At 45.5% G+C, this 27,442-nt stretch overlaps 1 protein-coding gene across 1 annotated transcript in view; it reads right to left on the reverse strand.

Moving 5' to 3' along the window:
* RBM19 (RNA binding motif protein 19) overlaps nucleotides 1-27,442 on the reverse strand; it is a 226,788-nt gene that overhangs the window by 40,520 nt on the left and 158,826 nt on the right. The window contains exons 12-14 of the mRNA XM_063913293.1: nucleotides 23,472-23,590; nucleotides 12,585-12,681; nucleotides 12,389-12,499 (exon numbers count right to left, since the gene is read on the reverse strand). Of these exons, the coding sequence (XP_063769363.1) occupies nucleotides 12,389-12,499; nucleotides 12,585-12,681; nucleotides 23,472-23,590 (327 nt within the window). The remainder of the gene's footprint in view (nucleotides 1-12,388; nucleotides 12,500-12,584; nucleotides 12,682-23,471; nucleotides 23,591-27,442) is intronic.

Raw genomic sequence — 27,442 nt, forward strand, 5'->3', positions numbered from 1 at the left:
GAGCCTCCGTTTGAACCTCTGGTATCAGTGGACCTATAATGGCTAATAGCAAAGCCCTTTTACATACTGGATATTGCAGCCCAACGGGTGTCAGATTTCTGGGAGCTCTCATTTCGCTCTCCTTGTCTGATCTTTCCTCAAGGCAGGGCGGTTCTTTGAACTCGACCTGGCTACCTTCCCAAGGTGGTGTACAGTTTCCACCTTCATGAAAATATTGTGGTACCGGCCTCACTGGATTTGGTTCGTGCCCACTGGATCTCCGTGACTCGTACCAGTTCCATACGGCAATCGGATTCCCTCTTTGTACTCTATTGATTCCTCAAGAGGAGCTGACCTGCTGACAGGCAGGTTTTGCCCAGATGGCTCCGACTGACTATCTCACAGGTCTTCATGTAGGCTGGCCTTCCTGCTACAATCTCTACTCATTCTAATCGCTCTCGGGGCTTCATGGGCAGCCGGCTGTGGTGTGTCTGCAGAACACCTCTGCAGGTCATCCCCGTGGTCTTCTGTCCACACCTTTCTCAAGTTTTATACATTTGATACATTTGCCTTTCAGGTATTCCCTGTGGAGCTCTATGGACTATGAAGAAGAAAAGGAGAGTTATGGTAGACTTGCTTTTGTTAACTCTCTTTCTTCGAAGTCCATAGGGTAAACAGGGCGGACACCCTGACACACCTGGCTTCTATGGGTTTCTTTTCTTGGTCACAGGTTCCCTTCTCTTGTATGTGAGAGTGTGTTCTTGTGACCCAAATCTTCCTACTCTCCTATCCTGCTCCTACCTTTGGCTTGTTAACAAAACTGAAGCGCCTGGGCTGTGGGCAGGGTATGTGGGGGGGGGGGGGGGGGGGGGGGGAGTTGGTGCATTCTGGGAGCTGTAAAAGCTTAACTGATTGGTGCCCAGTCCTTTCCACCAACTAAAGCCCAAGGTATTTCCTGTGGATCCTATGGACTTTGAAGAAAATAGGATTTTAGTTACCTACCGGTAAATCCTTTTTTTCATAGTCCGTAGAGGATACTAGAGACCACATTAGTACCATGGGGTATAGACGGGTCCACTAGGAGCCTTGGGCACTTTAAGAAATCAACAGCGTGCACTGGCTCCTCCCTCTATGCCCCTCCTACCAGACTCAGTCTAGAAACTGTGCACAAGGAAACGGACATACCTTGAGAGAAGGATTGAAAGGCCAGTGGTGAGATTCGAACAAGCACGCACAAACCAATCGGAAATCCATGCTAACCAAACTTGAACAGGAACAGCAACATCTGAACCAACAACAATACTTAACGAAGTAACAGTGCAGGAAATACGAAGCACTGTGCTTATCCTCTATGGACTACGAGAAAAGGATTTACCGGTAGGTAATTAAAATCCTATTTTCTCTTACGTCCTAGAGGATACTGGTGTCCACATTAGTACCATGGGGATGTACCAAAGCTCCCAAACCAGGTGGGATAGTGCTGAGGTTCCCACAGAACTGACTGACCAAACTGAAGGTCCCCAGAGGCCAAAGTATTGAACTTATAGAACTTAGAAAACGTGTTCGAACCTGACCAAGTAGCCGCTCGGCAGAGCTGTAAAGCAGAGACACCCAGGGTGTATCCAGCCGCCCAGGAAGAACCCACCGACCTAGTAGAGTGGGCCTGTACTTTAGGAACCAGCAATCCTGCCATAGCATAAGCATGCTGGATAGAAAGCCTGATCCAGCGAGCAATAGACTGCTTTGAAGCAGGACACCCAATTTTCTTGGGATCATAGAGAACAAACAGCGAGTCAGATTTTCTGTGACGAGCTGTGCGCTTCACATAGATCTTCAAAGCCCTCACAACATCCAAGGACTTTGAGGTAGCAGAGGTGTCAGTAAGCACCGAAACTACAACAGGTTGGTTGATATGAAAACGCAGACACCACCTTAGTAAGAAATTGCTGACGAGTTCTGAGTTCATCTCTATCTTCATGAAAAATCAAATAGGGGCTCTTGTGAGACAGCGCCCCCAGCTCCGACACACGCCTTGCGGAAGCCAAGGCCAACAGTGTGACGGTCTTTCACGTAAAAAACTTTACGTCCACCTCCTGTAAAGGTTCAAACCATTCCGACTGTAGGAACTGCAACACCACGTTGAGATCCCAAGGTGCCGCAGGAGGCACAAAGGGCAGTTGATGTGCAGAACACCCTTCAAAAATGTCTGAGCCTCAGGGAGGGAAGCCAATTGTTTCTGGAAGAAAATGGATAAAGCCGAAATCTGGACTTTTAAGGAGCCCAAACGTAGGCTCATTGTGAGTGGCTTGCAGGTTCATTGTGAGTGGCTTGCATTCTAAAGTGAGGCTTGGCTTATTAAGTGAGTTTGAAACAGCAGCAGGTGAGTTAGAATACAGAAAAAGGTGAGTTTTATAATACACAAAAAGTAACACAAAGATTTGCAATACCATTAACATCAGGTACAATGTTTGGCCTTGTGCAGTGCAATGGATGTAAAGCATTTGTTTGGAAAGAGGTAGTGTGGAGACTCGGCTGCTGTCCAATCTGTGAGCAATTTTCTCTGCTGAAGAAGGAGATAGCAAAACTGCATGCTGAGATTTGTAGGATGTCTGTATCTTTGAAGCCTCCACTGCCTCAGAGAGCCACCAGAAGACATTCTGCCTGGACTACTGTGGGCTCTCAAGGGCAGAGATTTCCAGAGGGACACAGACACCTCCTGCAAGCGGAGACAATGTAAAACTCATATGCTACTCTTGCAGGGCTGGAAGATACAACTAACAGAGGCACTACAGAACAGGAGGATATGGGGACTTCTACCAACTATAGGAACAGGAAATAGAATAGGATAATTGCAACTCCAAAAAGGACTGCACTTCTCTTGGGAGATTCCATTATTAGAAAAATACATCTGGGAAATGCAAATGAAGTAGAGAAACAAGTAAGGTGCTTACCTGGAGCCACAGCTCCAAGGGATAAAGACAGCATACTAAGAATTTTGAAGGCAGCAAGAAAAGATGGGGAGGTGGATGTCATTGTCCACCTAGGGACAAATGACCTGGCAAATGCTGAACTCATGGCCGTAAAAGATAAATTTAGGAAGTTAGGGACTGCTCTGAAGCAGGTGGCAACCACTGTATCTTTTTCAGAAGTATTGCCAGTACACAGAGGGGAAGACAGAACTCATTGCATCAGAAACTTCAATGTTTGGCTAAGGACATGGGGCAATGAGGAGAGATGTGGATTTATAGGCCATAGTCACACCATCTGGCAAGATAGGAGCTTATACAAAAGTGACAGCCGGCACCCATCTTCACGGGGAACGAGAATACTAACTGAACAGTTGGATGCTTCATCAAGAACTATTTAAACTAACAGAGGGGGGCAGTGAACCAAACAGGAATAAAGAAATCTGCTCTCCCAACACAGAGGTATTGTTTCTGCAGGCAAAGGGAATAGGAAGCATATCTACAGCAACAGAAGATAATTCAGATCAAAACCAAATAAAAATAGGCAGAGAGAAGAACATAGCTAGGAACAGAAAAAGCACAAACAAAACTCTAAAAGCTATGTGTGCAAATGCTAGGAGCTTAGGAAATAAAATCCCAGAACTAATTGCAATAATGACAAGGGATGATCTAGACATTGTGGCAATTACAGAGTCATGGTACAATGAAAATCATGACTGGGACATACTTATACCGGGATATACTTTATTTAGGAAGGACAGAATTGGAAAATTTGGAGGAGGGGTAGCAATGTATGTAAAAAAAGCATAAATACTACATTAATACAAAGCATTGAAGAAAAAACTGAGGCCCTTTGGGTGACCATAGAAACAGGGGAAAAGTCGATTATTCGTATTGGCGTGATATACAGGCCACCAGGTCAGGAAGAGGAACTCAACAAGAACCTATTGCAGGACATAACTAAAATGGCATTAAAAGGAGAGGTAATAAGCATGGGAGACTTTAATTTCCTGATGTAAACTGGGAGGTGTCTGTTGTTAGTTCCACTAGCAGTAGGGACATTTTAAATTCCCTTCAGGGAGCATCCCTCCACCAATTGGTGAGGGAGCCCACTTGGAAAGACGAAATATTAGACTTAATACTTACAAATAGAGAGAGAATATCGGACGTAAAAGTGGGTGAAAACCTGGGATCCAGTGATCATCAAGCAGTATGGTTCAGCATAAAGACAGAGACTGACTCATCCCATACAAAAACAAAGGTGTTGGATTTTAGGAAGGCTGATTTTGTAGGGATGGGAAAATGTGTAAGCGATTCTTTGGCAGAGTGGACAAACTTGGAAGCAGCGCAGGAGAGGTGGGAAACATTAAAATGTGCAATATCAAAGGCAACAGACCTTTGTATCAAAAGTGTTAGGAAAAACACAAGGAAAAGGAAGCCAGTGTGGTTTGCAAAAGAAGTAGCAAATCTTGTGAAAGCAAAAAAGATGGCTTTTAGGAAATATAAGCAGACACAAAATAATGAAGACAAAGAGATATATCTTGTTAGACAGAAGGAGACTAAGAAGGTAATCAGATGTGCAAAGGCACAAGCTGAGGAGAAAATGGCCCAGTCAGTGGGTAAAGGAGGCAAAACTTTTTTTTAGGTATATAAGCAAAAGGAGAAAAACAAAAGGTATAATAATGAAACTAAAGACAGACACTGGGAGTCTTGTTGAGGGAGACAATTTAATAGCAGATCATCTTAATAATTATTTTTGTTCAGTATTTACTATTGAAAGAGAGGGGAAGGGGCTACAGTTACGTTGTAGGGATATTCAGGAAAATGAAACAAGTACATTTACAGAGGAGAAGGTCCAAACAGAACTTTCAAAGCTGAAAGTGGACAAATCTATGGGGCAAAATGGGACACATCCAAGGATACTAAAAGAACTTAAAGAGGTGCTGGTAGCACCATTGACAGAATTATTCAACCAGTCATTAGCTACAGGAGTAATTCCAGAGGACTGGAAAAGAGCAAACGTAGTCCCACTGCACAAAAGTGGAAGCAAGGAAGAGGCAAACAACTACAGACCAGTGAGTCTTATATCAGTAGTAGGGAAATTGATGGAAACACTCTTAAAAGAAAGAGTTGTAGATTATCTCAAATCCGGCAATTTACAGGATCCCAAACAGCATGGATTCACTGGGGGGAGATCATGTCAAACAAATCTTATTGACTTTTTTGACTGTGTGACTAAAGTGATGGATAAAGGTGGAGCCATAGATATAGCTTATCTAGACTTTCGTAAGGCTTTTGACACTGTTCCACATCGCAGACTGCTAAATAAACTTGAAAGTTTGGGATTGGATATTAGGATTATTGAATGGATAAGATCTTGGTTGAAGGATATAAAACAGAGAGTTGTGGTAAATGGGAGTGTATTCACAGGAGGGAAAAGTTACCAGTGGAGTACCCCAGGGATCTGTACTTCGACCAGTGCTTTTTAATATCTTTATTGGCGACATTGCAAATGGCATTAAAGGGAAAGTATGCCTTTTTGCAGATGACACAAAGGTATGCAACAGGGTAGACACACCAGGTGGGGTAAAACAAATGATTGAAGATCTAGGTAGACTAGAGGAATGGTCAAGAGTGTGGCAATTACAGTTTAATACCAAAAAAATGCAAAATCATACACTTGGGTCTCAAAAATCCAAAGGCTAAATATAGTATTAATGGCACTATACTGGAAACTACTGAGGAGGAAAGGGATCTAGGAGTCACTATTTCAGATGACTTAAAGGCAGATAAGCAATGTAACAAAGCAATGAGGAAGGCTAGTCAGATGCTTGGCTGCATTGGGAGAGGAATCATCAGCAGAAAGAAGTAATAATGCCACTGTATAGGTCATTTGTACGGCCTCATCTAGAATACTGTGTTCAATTCTGGAGGTCATATCTTCAAAAGCATATTAATACATTAGAATCTGTACAAAGAAGGGCAACTAAAATGGTGCATGGCCTACATCACAAAACATACCCAGAAAGACTAAGAAATCTCAATATGTATAGTTTGGAGCAGAGAAGGTAAAGGGGGGACATGATAGAAACTTTCAAATATATCAAGGGTTTTAACAAAGTCCAGGAGGGAAACATTCTCCAAATGAAGAGAAGCAATAAGACATGAGGACATGCACTGAGACTGGAGGGGGGGGGGAGGTTCAGGGGAAATTTGCGGAAAAATTACTTCACGGAAAGGGTAGTGGACAAGTGGAATAGCCTCCCATCAAAGGTGGTAGAGGCTAAGACAGTAGAGCAATTTAAACATGCATGGGATAGACATAAGGATATCTTTACAAAGAAATAAGGATCAAATAAGGTTAGAGATAAAAATAATGTAGAAACAAAAAGGGGCAGACTAGATGGGCCAAGTGGTTCTTATCTGCCGACAAATTCTATGTTTCTATGTTTAGGCCCACATCCACACCTGACTGCAGAAAAAGGAGAAAACGTCCCAGGTGAAATTCCACTGCAGGGAATTTCCTGTTTTCACACCAAGAGACGTATTTTTTTCCAAATATGGTGGTAATGTTTAGACGTTACCCCTTTTCTGGCTTGGATCAAGGTTGGAATATCCCTGTCCGGGATCCCTTTCCGGGCTAGAATCTGACGCTCAACCTCCATGCCGTCAAACGTAGTCGTGGTAAGTCTTGATAGACAAACGGCCCCTGTTGTAGAAGATCCTCGCGAAGAGGCCGAGGCCACGGGTCCTCTAGAAGCATCTCCAGTAGATCCGCGTACCAAGCCCTTCCCGGACAGTCCGGAGCAATGAGAATTGCTTGAACCTTTTCCCTTTTTATTCTTTTGAGAATTCTTGGGATCAATGGAAGTGGTGGAAACACTTACACCATCTGGTAGACCCATGGAGTCACCAGAGCGTCCACTGCCACTGCTTGTGGGTCCCTCGACCTGGAACAATACCGCATTAGCTTCTTGTTGAGACGAGAGGCCATCATAACGATTTGTGGAATTCCCCACCGACGTGTCAAGGACCCGAACACCTGCGGGTGAAGGCCCCACTCTCCAGGTAGAGGTCATGTCTGTGGGGAAATCTGCTTCCCAGTTGTCTACTCCCGGAATGAAGATTGCCGACAACGCCACAGCATGCCTTTCTGCCCAGAGGAGAATCTTTGTTACCTCAATCATTGCTGCTCTGCTCTTCGTTCCGCCCTGTCGGTTTATGTACGTTACTGCCATCACATTGTCCGAATGAACTTGAATAGCGTGATCTTGAAGAAGATGTGACGCCTGTAGAAGGGCGTGGTTTATGGCCCTTAGCTCCAGAATGTTGACCGGAAGAATGGTTTCCTGACATAACCATTTTCCTTGCTCCCCAACCTCTGAGGCTTGCGTCTATGGTTAGCAGAATCCAATTTTGAATACCGAACCTGCAACCCTCGGTCAGGTGAGAAGTCTGAAGCCACCACAGAGGAGAAATCCTGGCTTTCTGCGACAGACGTATCCTCTGGTGCATGTGAAGATGTGATCCAGACCATCTGTCCAACAGATCTAGCTGGAAGGGCCTTGCATGAAACCTTCCGTACTGCAGAGCCTCGTAAGAGTCTACCATCTTCCTCAGAAGACGAATGCATAGATGCACCGATATCCAGGTTGGTTTTAGAACATCCCGCACCATCGACTGGATTACCAATGCCTTTTCCAATGGAAGTAATATCTTCTGTTCCTCCATATCCAGTGTCATCCCCAGGAAAGGAAGCCTCCGTGTTGGTTCCAGGCGGGATTTTGGTGGGTTCAGAATCCACCCGTGATCCTGGAGTAGTCGGGTTGAGAGGGAAATGTTGTCCAACAACCTCTCCCTGGATGGTGCTTTTATCAGCAGATCGTCCAGGTACGGTATTATGTTCACTCCTTGCTTGCAGAGTAGAAACATCATCTCTGCCATTACCTTGGTGAATACCCTCGGTGCCGTGGATAGGCCAAATGGCAGGGCCTAGAACTGGTAGTGACAGTCCTGTAGTGCAAACCATAGATAAGCCTGATGAGGCGGCCAAATCGGAATATGAAGGTACGCATCCTTGATGTCCAGAGAAACCAGAAATTCCCCCTCCTCTAGACCTGAGATCACCGCTCTCAGAGACTCCATCTTGAACTTGGAACACCCTTAAGTATGGGTTCAGTGACTTGAGGTTTAAAATGGGCCTTACCGAACCATCCGGTTTCGGTACCACAAACAGGTTGGAGTAATAACCTTTGTTTTGTAGTTGAAGTGGAACTGGGACAATGACCTGAGTTTGTACCAGTTTCTGAATTGCTGCCTGTAAAGTCATACTAGCCTGATTTGAAGAATCTGTGAGGTGGGAGTTCCTGAAACTCCAGTCTGTAACCCTGCGCGATAAGGTCTTTGACCCAGGGATCTAACTGGGCTCCCACCTGCCTGTCTTCCAGGCAGTGTAGTCCACCGTCATGCTGAAGGCTATGAGGAAGCAGAACCGGAGGTCTGTTCCTGAGAACCTGTAGCTGCTGGTTTTCTGGGTTTACCTCTATTGCCTTTGAAGGCTGTAGAAGTACCTTTGGATTTACCTTTAAATATGGCTGTCCGAAAGGACGGAGTTGGAGCAGAGTAGGTTTTCCTAGCTTGGGGTGCTGTGGAAGGAAGGTACATAGACTTACCTACCGTAGCCTTGGATATCCATGTATCCAGTTCATCTCCAAAAAGGGCCTCACCTGTGAATGGTAGGCTTTCCACGCCTTTCCTGGAATCTACATCCGCAGTCCACTGGCGTAGCCACAAGCCCCTGTGTGCTGACACTGCCATGGCAGTGGTGCGTGCGTAGAGCAAACCAATTTCCTTTATGGCCTCCACCATAAAGTTAGCAGAGTCCTGAATATGCTGTAGGAGTAAAATTATCTCTCCCCTGGGTAAGGAATCTAACCCGTCAATTAGATTACCTGACCATTTAGCAATGGCCCTAGTGATCCATGCACAAGCAATAGTAGGTCTCTGGGCTACACCAGCAGCAGTGTATATGGATTTGAAAGTGCTCTCAATCTTGCGGTCAGCCGTGTCCTTTAAGGATGCTGCCCCAGGAACAGGCACTGTAAGACTATCTTACGTGACAACCTAGATAGCGATGCGTCCACAATCGGCTGGTTTTTCCATTTCTTTCTATCCTCCAGAGGAAATGGAAAGGATGTAATTAACCTTTTAGGGATCTGAAACTTCTTGTCAGGATTAGCCCAAGTTTCCTCAAACAGGGCATTCAATTCCTTTGATGTTGGAAAAGTAGCTGAGGATTTATTTTTTTACATTAAAATAAGATTCCTCATCTACCTCCGCCATCTTGTCAGGAATGTGCAGGACATCTCTATTTGCTTCTATCAGGGCCTGTATTCCTTGTGATAGGACTGCATCCCCTCCCCCCACTCGCGTCCACTTCACCCTTCTCTGTGTCTGACGCATCGTCATCAGTATCAGCCTGCATGAGCTGGGCCAGAGTACACTTTTGTGGGCAAACGGCAGGGGTCTGAGATGCTGGTATGGGAACTGAATCTCTATTCATCAGGTCATCCATAGACTGTCTTAAGTATTGCGTCTCTTTCCCAGTATGGGACAATTTATTAGAAATATTAGAGATCATCACCTTAATGGAATCTAACCATGGGGGTTCTGACCCACTGGCCTGAGATTGTGTACTATTTTGGGTACACGGTATCGATTCTCCCGGGGAGGACAGATATTCTGCTGTGCAGGAAACACAGTCCCGTGACATGGTAAAGTGAAGGGACACACACACACACACACACAGAAGATGAACACACAGTTTAACCCACAAAGAGCCCGCAGGGAGACACAGAAAATGGAGCCAGCCACACCACGCCCTATTAGCTAAGTAAACTCAGCTGGGTCGCCAAACTACGTCCCTTAAGACGGCTTAGTATTCTACAACGCTCCCCCCCCTTCTAAGACCCCCTGGTACCGCTGAGGAGACGTGGCGTCTTTGTGATGCCTGTCGGTGTAAGTTGCAGAGGGAAAATCACGCTGGTGAGCTGCTGGATCCGCACATAGTGAAGCCCCGCCCCCGTAATGGCGCGCGGCTTCCCGTTTTTATTTATACGGGCCTGAGGTATGTGGTTTGCTTAACAGTGGGTTAGAACCCTTGTGAAGCTATTTGGCCAGTGTGGGTAATCATTAGTGGCTCAGCGCGCCCCTCACAGCGGGACACACTCACCGCATGTCATCCTGAGCCCTGGAGCGCAGCCTGCATGTCAGCGCTGCGCTCCATACCCTGATGCCACCATTACAGCCTGGCGACCCGCTAACCGGGACGCCGGCCATCTACTCACCACTCTTCTTACTTCTGGCTCTGTTAGGGGTGGCGGTGTGCTGCGGGACTGTACGCTCGCTGTGGTGGGGCTTGCGAATAGGTCCCACAGGAGCTATGTCCTGTCAACAGGGAATGGAACCATTAACCCTATACGAGGTTGGGCCGTTTACCCCCCTAAGTCCCACGACGCAGACAGGCTGGTGCCAACCAGTCCTGCCTGAAAATAACAAGCAGAGAAATAAATGCAGAAAACTCTTCAGGAGCTTCCCTAAGCATGACCGGCTCATCCGGGCACATTTTCTAAACTGAGTCTGGCAGGAGGGGCATAGAGGGAGGAGCCAGTGCACACTATTGATTTCTTAAAGTGCCCAAGGTTCCTAGTGGACCCATCTATACCCCATGGTACTAATGTGGACCCCAGTATCCTCTAGTGCCTAAGAGAGGGTGGTCTTCAGTATGCCGGCGGTCGGGCTCCCGGCGCTATGTATACCGGCGCCGGGAGCCCGACATACCGACACTTATTCTCCCTCGTGGGGGTCCACGACCCCCCTGGATGGAGAATAAAATAAGCGCGCCACCGTGCCCGTAGCGTGGCGAGCGCAGTGAGCCCGCAAGGGGCTCATTTGCGCTCGCCACACTGTCGGTAAGCCGACGGTCGGGCTCCCGGCGCCGGTATGCTGGTCGCCGGGAGCCCGGCCGACGGCATATCGTAGTGAACCCGTAAGAGAGTTAGCAAAGGTAAGTTTACCGTAACTCTCCTTTTCCTCAGTACCTAAATAAATAATGTTGTCCAATTTGGGCCCAGATAACTCTTTATCTGTAAAGATAAGGTCTTTTAGACTCTGAATCCACTGACCATAAATGTATATAAAGAAAGAGAGGTGCTTAATTAAGCTCCAAATATTAAAAGTGGCCAGGTTCCTCTCTTACCTCAATATAAACCAAAGTTTCCAGTATCCTTCAGTGGGCGAAAGAGAAAACCATATAGCTTTGCAGTTATAATAATTAAAAAGGGAAATACATCATGACTTTATAGTATTTTTACACAACCAAATTTTCGACAATGAGACTAGGGGGTATTACATAGCCTGTGAGTTGTAGGAAGTTTTTAGATTTCAGTGATTGAACCACAAGATTTAGAACAGCAATAATAAGTCAAATTCAAGTTATTTTTTTTGTCTCTTGAAACATAGCCGCTTTAAATCTAGCGCCTAAATCGGCAAAATCTCTCACTCGTTTTACTGTTTCAATGAATGGTTGCTGAAAAGCATGTCATATTGGTTGTTCTCACAAGGTAAAATTAATCAGTAATTAAACTTTTCTTGTACTGAATATTATATAGTAACTTTTCAATAAAACATTTGTGACATAGGAATAACGCCTTGTCGGAAAAGACAGACATAAATAAACAATACAGTAAACAGCATAAATACAATACAATACACAACAGTGAATTGGGAGGCATTTGATAGGCCGGCTGTCGGGAGCCCGGCACTCAGCATACCGACAGCCGGTATACCAAAAACTATTCTCCCTCTTGGGGTGTCCACGACACCCCTGGAGGGACAATAAATAGCGTGGCGCGCATAGCGCACCACCGTGCCTGCAGCATGGTGAGCGCAGCGAGCCTGCAAGGGGCTATTTTGCGGTCGGGATCCCAACAGCCACCATAACGTAGTAGACCCCAGTGAACTATCACAAGAGAACAAAGCATAAACACAAACACTGCAATAAAACCACAAACAAGAAGTGACAAATACAGGGGCAAGGGAAGGCAAATAGCTGCAACTAAAATCAGCAGGCAGTGGTGAGTAGTAGAGGGAACAATTATCTTAGTCAATATAACTTTTACCTGGACTCAACTACACAGACTCTGCTTTGTTGCCCTTGAAAAACTCTAACAAATCTCATGTAAACTAGATGCAACACATGATTTCACGTTTTACTTAATACTGTAGAAGAGCCAATCTGACAACCTGAGAAGTTCCCCTCCCTTGCCTTTCTTATTATCTGTACCATTCCCTCCCCCCGACAGTTATTATGCTTTGAATGATTGTTTGTATAGATGTGTACATTTATTTGCAGATTCCTTCAAGTTTTCTGCTATTTCTTTTACCTGGCTGAAAGAATCCAGACGGACTCCATTTTCAAGCAGGAATTGACGCACATCTTGTACTACCTGCGTCTCTCCTAAAGCAACCCTCACAGCTACGCTGCCCTTTCCTTCCTGTGGAAGAAGGGAGAGCAGAAGTAAATGACTGTGACAATATATTATTACACACATCACACGGGCAGTCTGTATGAATACTCACATGGTCTAGTACTTGGTTCTTGCTAGTGTTGAACTTCTGAGCAATCACATCAGCCACTGCGCTTGTTCCCATGAACAGTGTATTCCAGTTGTGAGAACTGATGTGAGATAGGGAAACAGCACATTTGAATATGGACGAGGTGCTGTTGGGAGCTGTGGATACTCGGAATATCCACTGAATGCACACATACATTTCAGGAGCAGGAAGACTGTTTGTTTTACCTACAGTTGTGACTGAAAGTTTGTGAACCCCTTCAGAATTTTCTATATTTCCGCTGAACTACTAAAACTACCTTAGATTTTCACACTAGTCCTAAAAGTAGATAAAGAGAATCAAATCAAACAAATGAGACAAAAATATTAGACATGCTCCTTTTTACTGAAGAAAATCATCCAGTATCACATACCTGTGAGTGGCAAAAGTATGTGAACCTTTACTTTTTTTTTTTTTTAACTTGTGTAATCTTTTATTGAAGTTTTTCCGAGAAAAACAAAAAACATTAAATACAGAACAAAAACAAACACAAAAAAAAAGAAAAGAAAAAAAAGAAAAAGGTACAGGAAAAATACAGCAAATAATGCAATCTGTGTCACAGTGATAGAGATAATAGGTGTCACGGCAATCTCGCAAATTCACATACTAAACCTCAATCAGTTAGAGAGTAGTGCCCCAGCTGTAGCCAGACGGGAGGTATTCCACCTATCCCACTTGCTGAGGTAATGGGGTAGGGTCCCTCTAGACCTATGTGTAAACCTCTCGTGTCCTGACACCTCATTTACTAGGGCTCGCCGGTTGTACACATTGGGGGAAGAAGTAGCAAACCAGTTACGCGCTATAATCACCTTAGCTAAGGTAGTCAGGCAAAGAACATATTTGTACAATGCCGGGCAGTAGGATTCCTCTAAGTCTAGCGCAAACATACACAGTGTAGAAGAAAGGGGGGGCAGCGTAGGTTCAGTAAGCAGAATGTCCGACCAGACTGCTTCCCAAAAGGCATATACAGTGGGGCACAGCCATAGTAGATGCCAAAAGGTAGCTTCAGGGGCACCACATCTTGGGCAGGTAGTACCAGGCCGTAGACCTGCTTTACATAAAGAAACTGGAGTTCTATACGTCCTATGTAGAACAAAGAAATAAACCTGTTGGTACTTGACACACTGAGTAGTATATTTAAGGGAGCACAACACCTGGAGCCATTGGTCATCTGTAAGTGGGCCAATGTCTTGCTCCCACTTAAGTTTAAGTTGGTCAAATATATTCGGGCAGATGTGGGCATTAAGACTAACATATAAAGTGGAAACTTGGTGACTTGTACCCAAATTCATAACCATGTCTTTAATCGGGGAATCAGAAATGGACGGAGGCAAGGCCCCAAACTGTGCCTGCACCGCATGGCGGAGCTGTAGATAACGATAAAAGGATCTACTGGATATTTCAAGCTCCTCCCGCAGTTGTGTGAAAGATTTAAAAACACCATTATCATACAGTTGTGAAACTGTGGTAAGGCCCGCCCCAATCCATATATTGTCCTGTGAGAGCTGCAATAACTCCCTATACGCTGGGTTAAACCAAAGTGGCGTGTCAGGATCTGTACCTCGCCATTCATAATAGGAGTGAGTTTGACGCCATATAAGTAGCGACTGACGGAGTAAAAGGAGGAAGACCAGCAGTAGAAGAGGCAGAAAGAAGGAACTGGACAGGGGAGAAGTGAGACCCCACATACTCGGCAAAGAATCTCTCAAATGTGGGACTATCCCTACTGAGAATTCAATTAGACAAATGTGCAAGTTGGGCAGCTAGATAATAGGCCCGCAGATTGGGAAAACCCAAACCTCCATCCAATTTAGCCCTAACCAGAGCTCTCAGGGCAACCCTAGGCGTTTTGTCGCCCCAAACAAAAGAGGAAAGCACGCTATCAATGCTAGTGAAAATTTTCTTGGGGATATAAGTAGGAGAGTGCTGTAATAGATAAAAGATAATTTGGTTGTATCACCATCTTGATCAAGTTAATGCGACCCGTGACAGTAAGGGGAAGCTTCTTCTATACATGGATCCGTCGCTTCAGATCCACCGTGACCTGGTCAATGTTTTGATGTGCAAAAGACTTAACATTAGGAGTGATCCAGACACCAAGATACTGAAAGCGAAGGGTCCAGTGCAAGGAGGACACAATAGGCAATGGGTCAGGAAGAATACCAGATATGGGAAAGACATTAGATTTATTCCAGTTGATAGTCAGGCCGGAATAGAGGCCAAATGTATCAACAATACTTAGAAGGGAGGTCAAAGAAGCATCAGGGTCCTTGAGAAACAAAAGCATGTCATCGGCATATAATGCAATAACATCCTCATGTCCATCAATAGTAATGCCCCTAACATCAGGGGACGCTCTAATGAAACTCGCCAATGGTTCCACAGCCAGGGCAAAAAGGGCAGGGGATAGTGGGCAGCCCTGTCTAGTACCACGAGACAAAGTAAATGGGGATGTTACATAGCCATTGACAGATATTCGAGCCACGGGGGAGGAATAGAGTAATTGTACCCAGCGTATGAATTTGGGACCAAAAGAAAAATCGTCTAAGGACTTCCCACAAATACTCCCATTCCACAGAGTCGAAGGCTCTGGCAGCATCCAGGGAAACCACCACAGCCCCCGACCCGGACTGGTCCCCCATCTGCAGGTGACAAAACAGCCGCCTCAGATTTTGGAGAGTAGACTTGCCTGGCATAAATCCTGTCTGATCATCGTGAATGATCGAAGTGATAACACTATTGAGTCTAAGTGCCAGAATTTTGGCCAAAATCTTGACATCAGTAGGTAGCAATGAGATTGGCCGCTAGGATTCTGGGGCCGTAGGGTCCTTACCTGGTTTGAGGATCACCACAATAATAGCTTCTGACATAGAAGGAGGCAAACGAGCACCCTCTAGTAAAACATTAAAGAGAGTCAAAAGATAAGGGACAAAGTATGCACGATATTGTCTATAGACTTCAACCGGTATACCGTCGCTACCCGGGGCCTTTTTATTAGGGAAGGAGGCAATAGCTGCCTCAACTTCCTCTGGAGTCATACTAGCATCTAGAAAATCTATAGATTGTTGGGACAATTGTGGTAGGACAATACATGAAAGATATACCCCCAGTCAACTACAGCAATAAGTGACTTTAGAGGCATACAACGAGGAATAAAAGGACTGGAAAACCTGGGCTATCTCAGGAGTGGCATAGACCATTTCGCCCTGGGCGTCATAGATCTGCTGAATGGAACCTCCAGTTCTCTCCCCCCGAGCCAGAAAAGCCAAGTAACTACCCCCCGTGTCCGATTGTGAATAGAGGGTATGCTGGGAGAAAAGTAATTTGCGCCTCAATTTATCAAGTAAATGGTCAGACCAGGCTTTCCTGGCCAAATCCCACCTCACTCGGTCACTAAGGGTCTTAGTAGAAAGGTAAACAGACTCAGATTGGGAACAGGCAAGCTCCAGGCGCACGTCCTCCTCCCTACTAGATTTTTTAACATTAGCAATTTGTCGTATGAAGGAGCCCCGTAACGAAGCCTTAAATGCGTCATGTTTAACCAGTTGATCAGAACAGGATGCATTATGTACCTCAAAATCACTCCATTCGCGAACCAAGGGCTCATGATCAGTCAACAAGGTCAACCAAAAGGGGTTCAATTTCCAGAGTTTAGCCCCACAGACAGGCACAAAATCCAGGGCCACCAGCAGGGGTGAGTGGTCTGAGATTCCCCTCTGTAGGTACTGGACATATAGTATTCTAGTGGTGAGATCAGGGGAAACGAGGGCCAAATCTATTCTCGAGAACGTTTGAAAAGTGGCCGAGTGGCAAGAGTATTGTAGCTGTTTAGGGTTTCTCAGCCTCCAAATATCCAGGAGCCCAAGCTCGGTAACCAGCCTCGCAAACAGTGTGGGGGACGGGGAAGTAGAGGGTAGAGAAGGGGGAAGCTCAGCCCAACGATCTAAAACTTTATCTAGAACATTATTGAAATCGCCGATGCAAAGGACCGGTGCTGAGGGAGAAGTAGCAAAAAACGACATTGCCTGTCGGAGTACTTCGTTAGTGTAGGGGGGGGGGGGGGGGATATAAACAGCAAGTATATGTAAAAGTGTACGGTTAACATAAGCCCTAAGGAATACATATCTGCCATATTGGTCAATTTGACTATGAACTAAATGGAAATTAACCGACTTCCGCACCAAAACTGAAACCCCCTAGAATTAGCAGAAAAGGTGGAATGATAGGAGAGACCAACCCAGGGCTTCCTGAGAGCTAAGGTTCTAGTATCAACCAAGTGTGTTTCGGAGAGGCATATGACATCTGCCTTATACTTCCTCACCTGAGATAAAACTAGAGCCCGCTTGATGCGGTCATTCAGGCCCCTCACATTCCAGCCGAGTATGCGGAGTCCATCAACCCCTGCAGCCATGAGTATAAGAAAGAAAGGACAGAAGGAGAAAAGAAGCAAGGGGAGAACATGGAGAGGCAGAAGAGGAGGAATATCCAAGGCAAGCGGGGCACGTAACAGAGAGGAACCCGGGGTGTAGAGAAAGAAGGAGCAAAGGGACCACTGCGGCCCTCCACCAGTAAGCAGGTAGAGCATCTGGAGACCAGAAGGCACATATAAGAAAAAACATAGACACATTGCAATTCAAGAAAAAAAATAACACAGTGACACACGGAGCAATACACATACAAGAAAAACAAACAAACCCAAAACATCCCAAACACCCCCCTCCCTGCATATCCATCCCAAACTAGACACGCCTGGATCCCAAAAAAACAACTAAACTAAAGCTGAAAACCTATAGCAACCCCAGGAAGTAGAGACAAGTATTGCCTCTACAAAAAGGCTATATCCTAGCATTCAGCTCCTAAACTTAAAGATCGTCCCTGCTATATGAACACTAAAAAAAAAAAAAAAAGGAAAGAATTTGGCAAATAGCAGGAGTACGAAACCCAGCAAACAATGCGACCCCTGAGAGAGAAACAATCAAAACAGCAAAAGTCAGAAACAGTCCTCAGTTAGGGGCCCGAGGTCTATGCTCCAGCCAGGTCTCCGCCTCTTGAGGGGTATTGAAGAAGTGTGTGGAGCCATCATGCACCACCCTTAAATGTGCCGGAAACAGCATGGCATATTGGATTTGATGGTCACGAAGCTTCCTTTTGACCTGAAGGAACTGCGCACGCGACTTCTGGACATCTACGGCGAAGTCCGGATAAACAGAAATATCATGGTTGTCAAATTTCAAAGGACCCTGTGTGTGGGGGCCAACCGCAGGGCCGCATCCCAGTCCCTGTAGTGCAGGAAACGAGCTATGAAAGTGCGCGCAGGTGCGCCCGGGGGAGGAGCCCTGGCAGGTAATCGGTGCGCCCTCTCCACAGAGAACTGAAGACCAAAGTCATCACGTTGAAATAATCGGAGAAGCCATGTTTCCAGGAACGATTCTGGAGAGGAGCCCTCCGCTCTCTCCGGGAGGCCCACAAAGCGGACGTTATTGCAACGGAGTCTTCCTTCAATATCAGAGAGCTTCGCCTTAACTGTCGACATTTGAGTTGTGAGATTGGAAACCGTATCTTTAAGAGGATTGGTGACGTCTTCTAAGTCGGAGATACGGTGCTCCGCTTCCCCCACCCGTTCACGAATCTTTTGCATATCATGTCTGATTAAAGTGATATCCACCTGCACTTGGCCGATTTTATCCATGACTCTGTGTTCGGACGTGGATATTGCCAAAAGAATTTGCTGCGTCGACTGGGACGTGTCATCTTCTTGAGGAGGTGTCCCTGAGGGGGAAGGAGAGGATGGGGGAGCAGTACCCCGGGTGAGTTGGGAGGAAGACTGAGAGCCTCTAGCAAATTTTTCAAGCTTAGCAGCAGCGGTAGCAGCAGCAGCACTGCCCCCACGCACCATGACGGGACACGGGTGGAACCCGGGGGTCGAGGTAGAAATAGCAATAACAGTAGAGGCCAAGTGCGAGAGCAAAGCTACTGAAGTAATGCAGAGAGAGGACTCCCGTAGCGATGATATAAAACAAACAATACATGCTCACCACAGGCTGTAAAATCTTCAGGCTTCCAGAGTCTCACTTAGGTGAATGGACACAAGCAGGGAAAAGGAAATCCTTAGTGGCAGCAGTCAGGCTGTAGAATCAGCAGCAGGCTTTCAAGTGGACCCTCATGGAGAGTAGTGTAGATAGGGAAGCGCCAACCAGCAATGTAGGCAGAGTAGGATAGCTGCAGGTGTCCAGGCAGCCCCGCAGGCAGAGTAGTGCAGACAGGGAGGCTCCAACCAGCAGTGCAGGGAGGCAGGGGTCGTCAGGAGGGACGGTCAGTGCAGACAGATGCACCCCCGCACTGTCAGCAGCGATCACCACCACCAAGGGACAATCAGCCCGCCGGTCGCAAGGTGGAGGGAGACAGGGGCACACGCCGACCTCCGGATAAGCAGAAGCAGCAGAGGGCACGGGTGAAGGGAGCTCCGGCCCAGCGCGTCCCCAGCCTCCGCTGTTAGTTCCCAATATGGCGCCGCACTTCTGGTTAGACGGAAGGAGTAAGGCAGAGCGGTGTAGGCCACGATACGTCCGGCGGCCGCCCAGGGCAGAGACACAGTCCCGCAGACCTCTCAAAATGTGCAGGGCCAAGAGGCACAAAGGGTGAGCCAGGTCAGGAGCGATCACCAGCGGGGGAATCAGGATAATGATAGCAGGATAGACGGAGCTCTAACTCCTAGCTCCTTACTCCATGCTCGGCCAAGCCACGCCCCCGAACCTTTACTTTTAGTATCTGGTGTGACTCCCTTGAGCAGCAATAACTGCATGTAAACGTTTCCGGTAATTGTTGAATAGTCCTGAACATCGGCTTGGAGGAATTTTACCCCATTCTTCCGTTCAAAACAGCTTCAACTCTGTTATGTTGGTGGGTTCCTTCCATCAACTGCTCGCTTCAGATCCTTCCACAACATTTTGATTGGATTAAGGTCAGGACTTTGACTTGGCCATTCCAAAACTTTACATGTTTTCTCTTTAACCATTCTTTGGTCGAATGACTTGCGTGATTTGGGTCGTTGCTTTGTTGCATGATACATGTTCTCTTGAGATGCAGCTCATGGACATATGTCGGACATTTTCCTTTAGGTTATTCTGGTATAATTCAGAATTCATTGTCCTATCAATGATGGCAAGTTGTATTGGGCCAGATGAAGCAAAAAAGGTACAAACCATGATACTACCACCACCACCACACCCGTGTTTCACAGATGGTATGAGGTTTTTATGCTGGGATGCAGTTTTCTCCTTTCTACAAACAGAACGCTTCTCATTTAAGCCAGAAAGCTCTATTTTGGACTCATCTATCCACAAAACATTGTTCCAATAGCCTTCTGGCTTGTCCAGGTGATCTTTAGCAAACTGCAGTCGGGCAGCAATGTTCTTTTCGGAGAGCAGCGGCTTTCTCCTTGCAATCTTGCCATGAACACCATTGTTGTTCAGTGTCCTCCTGATGGTGGACTCATGAACATTAACATTAGCTAATGTGAGAAAAGCCTTCAGTTGCTTAGAGGTTACCCTGGGTTCCTTTGGGACCTTGCAAACTATTAGACGCCTTGCTTTGGGCGTGACCTTTGTTGGTGACCACTACTGGGAAGGGTAATAATGGTGTGAAATTTCCTCCATTTGTACACAATCTGTCTGACTGTTGAGTGGTGGAGCCCAAACTCTTTAGAGATGATTTTGTAACCTATTCCAGCCTAATGAGCATCAACAACTCTTCTCCTGGACTCAAATATCATCTTCAAATTATCTGCTAAGCCTAAAGGTTTACATACTTTTGCCACTCGCAGATATGTGATATTGGATCATTTTTCTCAATAAAAAAAATGAGAATGTCTAATTTTTTGTTTCATTTTTTTTATTTCGCTATCTTTATCTACTTTTAGGACTTGTATGAAAATCTGAGATAGTTTTAGGCCAAATATCAGCAGAAATTTAAAAAATGTTGAAGGGTTCATAAACTTTCACGCATCACTGTATTTTATATGAAATTTTTCAGCATTTATGTTGGTTATGTGGTGACAGGGGAATTGCCCAATCTGTAACAACTGTTCTCTGTGGGGGTTCCTGTGTCTTGGATTTCCTATTCTTTTAAATTTGAAAACTATTACATATAAGAAACTATGGGGTCAATTCAGTTTTGCATAGATTAAATAGGACCGGGAATTAGCACCTGATGCTATTTAATTCAGCTCGATATTATCCCCAATGAGATGATTACTTTCTCGCACCCCTCCGGAGGTGCAAGCAGAAATCCGATAAAAGTACTGGCGTGATGCTGTTTTCTGGTCTCAAAACACCAAACATCCGGATTAGTCCATGAGAACCAGCCTTCTCTGACATAACATCGCGTTGAACTGAATAACACAAGAGCTAATTCCCAGTGCTATTCAATCCATGCAGACTTGAATTGACCCCTATGAGAGAAAAAAACACTCCAAATGTAGGGCCGATTTGGCCAGAGATGCAGGTTCCTGGCCGAACTCGGACGATTTCTTTTAAAGCAACAATCACGTACAAGGCATGATTTTGCCTTGTACATGACTGCTGCTTTAAAAAGAAAAAAAATGTCATAGTTCGGCCGGGACCCCGCTTTCCTTCCAACTCGGAGTTCATTACATCCGGCCTGTTATCTTATTCACACAGGCCAAACCCAAAACAAAATGGCTATAGAGAGCTTTTGCTTCTTATGCTTAATATTGGCTCTACCATTACCACACTCTCATATTGGCACAACACAAAACAGAGGAACATTGCCAATATGACATTATGGGGAAGATGCCATAGAGCTATCCGGTAAAGCAATTGTGAGCATGCATGCTACAGAATTCAGCGAGCAGCCATTGCTAAAACCAAGCAATCCTAAAAGTCCTTACGCTACAGTACTACCACCACAGACTGGGTTCAGTATATTAGGTTGACATTCATCATGTTGACCTGTTCAGAATGTTTTTAATGCAAGCCTATCCCCAATGCAAATGTTGACATGTCATATGTCGACATTCTGTCCATTTTGACATTTCCCAGGTGTCAACATTTATGATGTTGACATTTTAAGCTGCTGCTCCTCATCAGGTCAATGTTTGCTATAGCAATCACTGTTCCTCTGCGGCCAACTTGGTAACAGCAGCTTTTGCCACAACCTTTACAAAAAATGGAGAACAGAGGGCCTGTCTGTGTATTCAGCAGCATGCACCATAATAAAAGGACAATGCCAAGCATACACCTACTTTGAGCAGGCAGATAACCATGGAGCACAATAGCTAAAGCTTTCTACAGTCCCACAAGATGAAAGGTTTAGTGAAAATAAATGGTGAAGAACAGCATTGGTTGCCAGCAGCTGACTGTCCTAAGATTTTCCATCTTAATGGTTTCTCCTCATTCCATCCATACCACGTCCCCAATATCTGTACATAAATACTAATCACCAATGCCTTAGTAGGCACATACCTTTCCCTCAACAGCTGTTACGCTGGGTACACATTTGCCGATATATCGGCATTTCAACTGAACGGTCGATATATGGTGAGCATGTCGGCTGGTGTGCATCAATGATACATCTGTGAACGTCTTTCACAGACATATGTCTGCCCTGCAGCACAGCCGATGGCCAGTATACCTGCAGATATATTGGTGCATCGTGCTGCGTTTACGTACATTTGCTGTGGGGGCCAAAGTCACAGCTGCAGAGTCAAACTTAACTGCTGCCCAGCTGCATGAAAGGGACAGACATATCGAGTGGCAGATTGGTACATGTGTACACTTACCTTGATCGGCCTGCTTGGTTCCCAGCCTTGTCTACATTATGCCTCAATATTTTCAATACCTCTTAACTATAAGGTTGGGTACACACGTGGGCAACAAAGCACCAGAACCGCAGTTGTGACAGACAGATCGGCTGATTAGGTAAGCATGCACACTTTCCAATCAACCACTCGTCACAAGTGGACGGGCATTTGAATTTGGCTATCTATCTGTGATGTCAGTCTTGCTAGTCCCTGCAGTCACTGTAGGGGTGATCGATGGGCCACCTGTACACATGCTGATATATCGGCATTGACTGTGCTGCAGGACTGACATGATATGTCTGTGAACGACGTCGCCCAAAAAAACTTTGGGGGGTAGGCAATTAGCTCTCATTTAGGACCTAATGGATTCGCCTCACTAAGTATTCAATTAGGGCCGTTTTCGTCCGTTTTGAAGGCATTTTCGCCAATGCCTTTTCACTAAGGCATTGGCGAAAAATGCCTCAAAATCGTCGAAAATGGCCAGCATTTTCGAAGAAAAACACGTGGATTCGGCAATCCACACGTTTTCCGCCTAGGACAAAATCCGGCCCTGCTTTTGCATAGAGAAAATCCTCATTCACCCTAAAAGTAGCAAAAAGCTCAGTTTTTTGGCCTAGGTGAAAGAGACTTGCATAGTAATTGAGTAAGAGTAATTGAGTAAGAGTAATTGCATACCCCCCCTAAATATCATTGGAGTGTGTACACAACATAAGGCCACATTGGTATCAGTTAATAAAACTGCACCAAGAAAATTAGCCTGTTAAAGACAGTTGCTCAATAAGTCACTGTCTATGTATATACTACATGATGATAACTAATACAGTAAGGCAGTCATCACGAGGACACCGAGCTGCAATTCTATATAAATATTCACATCAATCCAGGCCACCCTGGATTGTACAATCTGAATACTTACAACACATACAGAAAGAGAACCCATCTACAAAGCACTGCATGGCAGCAATACTCATAAGATCTTAACAGAAATTAAGTTGAGCTGCTAATCCCATCATTTCCTGATTTACAGGTAGTACCTGGAACTGTTAGCTTTGTTCTTTAAAGCTTTTTGCTTCTTGTATCCAGCAGAATCTGCTCCAACCTCACCTTCCTCTTCCTTCTTAGCAGTGGAGGGAAGAACATGCAGCATGCGGCCCTAGAGAGAGTCATAGTAACACTTGTTATTGACATAGAGCCCTTGTATTCCTGGAATGAATAGCAGGAGCTCCATGTGAAGATACACATTGGCATGGAAGCAGGTCTGCTGTTTTATGATGTGCAAAACAAAAACCTCCTAGTGCATACTGTTAGAAAGCAAATAATGTGTTCAATATGTATATAATAAAATAATACATGAGTATAAGAGTGAGTATGTATATAGGGCCAAATATGTACACAAAATAAAACAGAAATGACAGAACATATTAAATTATTGGCCACTTTATTATATGCGACCCTTTGCAAAATAACATCTTCATGTTGTATTGGATTAAGGTCTGGGGACTGTGGAAGCTACTGAAGTCATTGTCATTTACACCACCACCAGCCTATTCTATTTATATAAAGATTCAGGAATTGTACACCAAATACTGATAGTCCTATCTGTGTGTTGTAGTAAAAACTGCAATTGTCAAACCAGGTGACATTTTTTTCAGTCTTCAACTATTCAGTTGTTGTGAGCCTCAGTTTCCTGTTAGCCGACAAGCATGGAACCCGTGCAACAAAGGAGGCACACAATAGTTCCTATTCTCTTACTAGAAACTTATAGGTTATAAAGTCAATGTTTAACAAAGAAAAAGAGGGGTACCATGAGATGCTGGAGGACTGTAAGTTGAGTATGGACAGGAAGGCTTGCCGAGCCAGAACAGACAGTGCTACTTTTGCTGTACAGACCATTAAAAAAAATAGTATTTTAATTACCAAACGGTAAATCCTTTTCTCATAGTCCGTAGAGGATACTGGGGTCCACACTAGTACCATGGGGTATAGACGGGTCCACTAGGAGCCTTGGGCACTTTAAGAAGTTAATAGTGTGCACTGGCTCCTCCCTCTATGCCCCTCCAACCAGACTCAGTCTAGAAACTGTGCACGAGGAGATGGACACACCTTGAGAGAAGGATTGAAAGGCCAGTGGTGAGATTCGAACAAGCATACACAAACCAATCGGAAAGCCATGCTCACCAAACTTGAACATGAACAGCAACAACTGAACCAACAACAATACTTAACCAAGTAACTGTGCAGAAAACACGAAGCACTGGGCGGGCGCCCAGAATCCTCTACGGACTATGAGAAAAGGATTTACTGGTAGGTAATTAAAATCCTATTTTCTCTTACGTCCTAGAGGATACTGGTGTCCACATTAGTAACATGGGGATGTACCAAAGCTCCCAAACCGGGTGGGAGAGTGCCGAGGTTACTGCAGAACTGATTGACCAAACTGAAGGTCCTCAGAGGCCAAAGTATTGAACTTGTAGAACTTAGAAAACGTGTTCGAACCTGACCAAGTAGCCGTTCGGCAGAGCTGTAAAGCCGAGACACCTGGGGTGTATCCAGCCACCCAAGAAGAACCCACCGACCTAGTAGAGTGGGCAGTAGTTTAGGAACCGGCAATCCTGCCGTAGAATACGCATGCTGGATAGTAAGCCTGATCCAGCGAGCAATTGTCTGCTTTGAAGCAGGACACCCAATTTTATTGGGATCATAAAGAACAAACAGCGAGTCAGATTTTCTGTGACGAGCTGTTCGCTTTACATACACCTTCAAAGCCCTCACAAGATCTAGGGACTTTGAGGTAGAAGAGGTCTTGGTAACCACCGGAACCACAATAGCTTGGTTGATATGAAACGCAGACACCACCTTTGGAAGAAATTGTTGACGAGTTCTGAGTTCAGCTCGATCCTCTCATGAAAAATAAAATAAGGGCTCTAGTGAGACAATGCCCCAGTTTAGTTCCAACACCCACCTGGCTGAAGCCAGGGCCAACAGTGTAACGGTCTTCCACGTAAGAAACTTTACGTCCACCTCCTGTAAAGGCTCAAACCAATTTGATTGGAGGAAATGCAACACCACGTTGAGATCCCAAGGTGCCGTGGGAGGCTCAAAGGGCGGTTGAATGTGCAGAACACCCTTCAAGAACGTCTGAACCTCAGGGAGGGAAGCCAATTGTTTCTGGAAGAAAATGGACAAGGCCGAAATCTGGACTTTTATGGAGCCCAGGCATAGGCCCACATCCACACCTGACGGCAGAAAAAGCAGATAACGTCCCTTGGAACTGTTCCCCCTGGGTGACTGCTCCCTAACCTCTGAGGCTTGCGTCTGTGGTTAGCAGAATCCAATTTTGAATCCCGAACCTTTGGCCCTCGATCAGGTGAGAAGTCTGAAGCCACCATAGAAGAGAAACCCTGGCTCTTGGCGACAGACGTATCCTCTGGTGCATGTGGCGATGCGACCCGGACCATATGTCCAACAGATCCAGCTGGAAGGGCCTTGCGTGAAACCTTCCGTACTGTAGCACCTCGTTGGTAGCTACCATCTTCCCCAGAAGGTGAATGCAGAGATGCACCCGATATCCATGGACTGGATTACCAATACCTTTTCCAATGGAAGGAATACCTTCTGAGCCTCTGTATCCAATATCATCCCCAGGAATGGAAGCCTCTGTGTTGGTTCCAGGTGAGATTTTGGTAGGTTCAAAATCCACCCGTGATGCCGGAGTAGTCGAGTTGAGAGGGCAATGCTGTCCTACAACCTCTCCCTGGATGGTGCCTTGATCAGCAGGTCGTCCAGGTACGGAATTATATTCACTCCCTGTTTGCGGAGGAGAAACATCATCTCTGCCACTACCTTGTTTAACACCCTCTGTGTTGTGGAGATGCTAAATGCCAATGCCTGGAACTTGTAGTGTCAGTCCTGTAATGCAAACCTTAGATAAACCTGATGAGGCGGCCAGATTGGTATATGAAGGTACGCATCTTTGATATCCAGAATTCCCCCTTCCTCCAGACCTGAGATCACAGCTCTCAGAGACTCCATCTTGAATTTGGACACCCGTAAATACGGGTTCAATGACTTGAGGTTTAAAATGGGTCTCACCGAACCGTCCGGCTTCGGTACCACAAACAGGTTGGAATAATAACCATTGTTCTGCAGCTGAGATGGAACTGGAACAATGACCTGAGTCTGTACCAGTTTTCGGATTGCATCCCGTAAAATTACACCTGCCTCTGGAGAGAATCTGTGAGGTGGAAGTTCCTGAAGCTCTAGTCTGTAACCCTGGGTGATAAGCTCTATGACCCAGGGATCCTGGCATGATGTCACCCAGATGTGACTTAAATCTCTTAAACGGGCTCCCACCTGCCTGTCTTCCAGGCAGTGCGGTCCACCATCATGCTGAAGGCTTAGAGGAAGCAGAACCTGAGTGCTGTTCCTGTGAACCTGCAGTTGGTGATTTCTTGGGTTTACTTCTATAACCTTTGAAGGCTGTAGAAGAACCTTTGGTTTTATTTTTAAATTTTGCTGTCCGAAAGGACTGTAGAGTAGGAGTCGAGTAGGTCTTCCTAGGTGGAGGAGCTGCGGAAGGTAGGTATGTAGACTTACCCGCCGTAGCCATGGATATCCACGTATCCACTTCATCTCCAAATAGGGCCTCACCTGTGAATGGTAGGCTTTCCACACCTTTTCTGGAATACACATCTGCAGTCCACTGACGTAGCCATAAGCCCCTGCGTGCTGACACTGCCATGGCCATGGTGCGTGCATTTAGCAAGCCTATCTCTTATATGGCCTCAACCATAAAACTTGCAGAGTCATGTATATAGCGTAAGAGTAAAAGAATCTCCCCCTTGGGTAAGGAATTTAGGGGTATATGCAATTGTGGTCGAATTCCCGAAATTGTCGAAAAACTGGACTTTTTCACCCCCAAAAAAATAATCGACAATGCAATTCAGTACTTTCCGTTAAAAAAACGGACTTTCAAAATTCGACTTTTTGAAATTCGACATTTGTC

Source organism: Pseudophryne corroboree, chromosome 1 (genome assembly GCF_028390025.1).
Source record: "Pseudophryne corroboree isolate aPseCor3 chromosome 1, aPseCor3.hap2, whole genome shotgun sequence".
NCBI lineage: Eukaryota > Metazoa > Chordata > Amphibia > Anura > Myobatrachidae > Pseudophryne > Pseudophryne corroboree.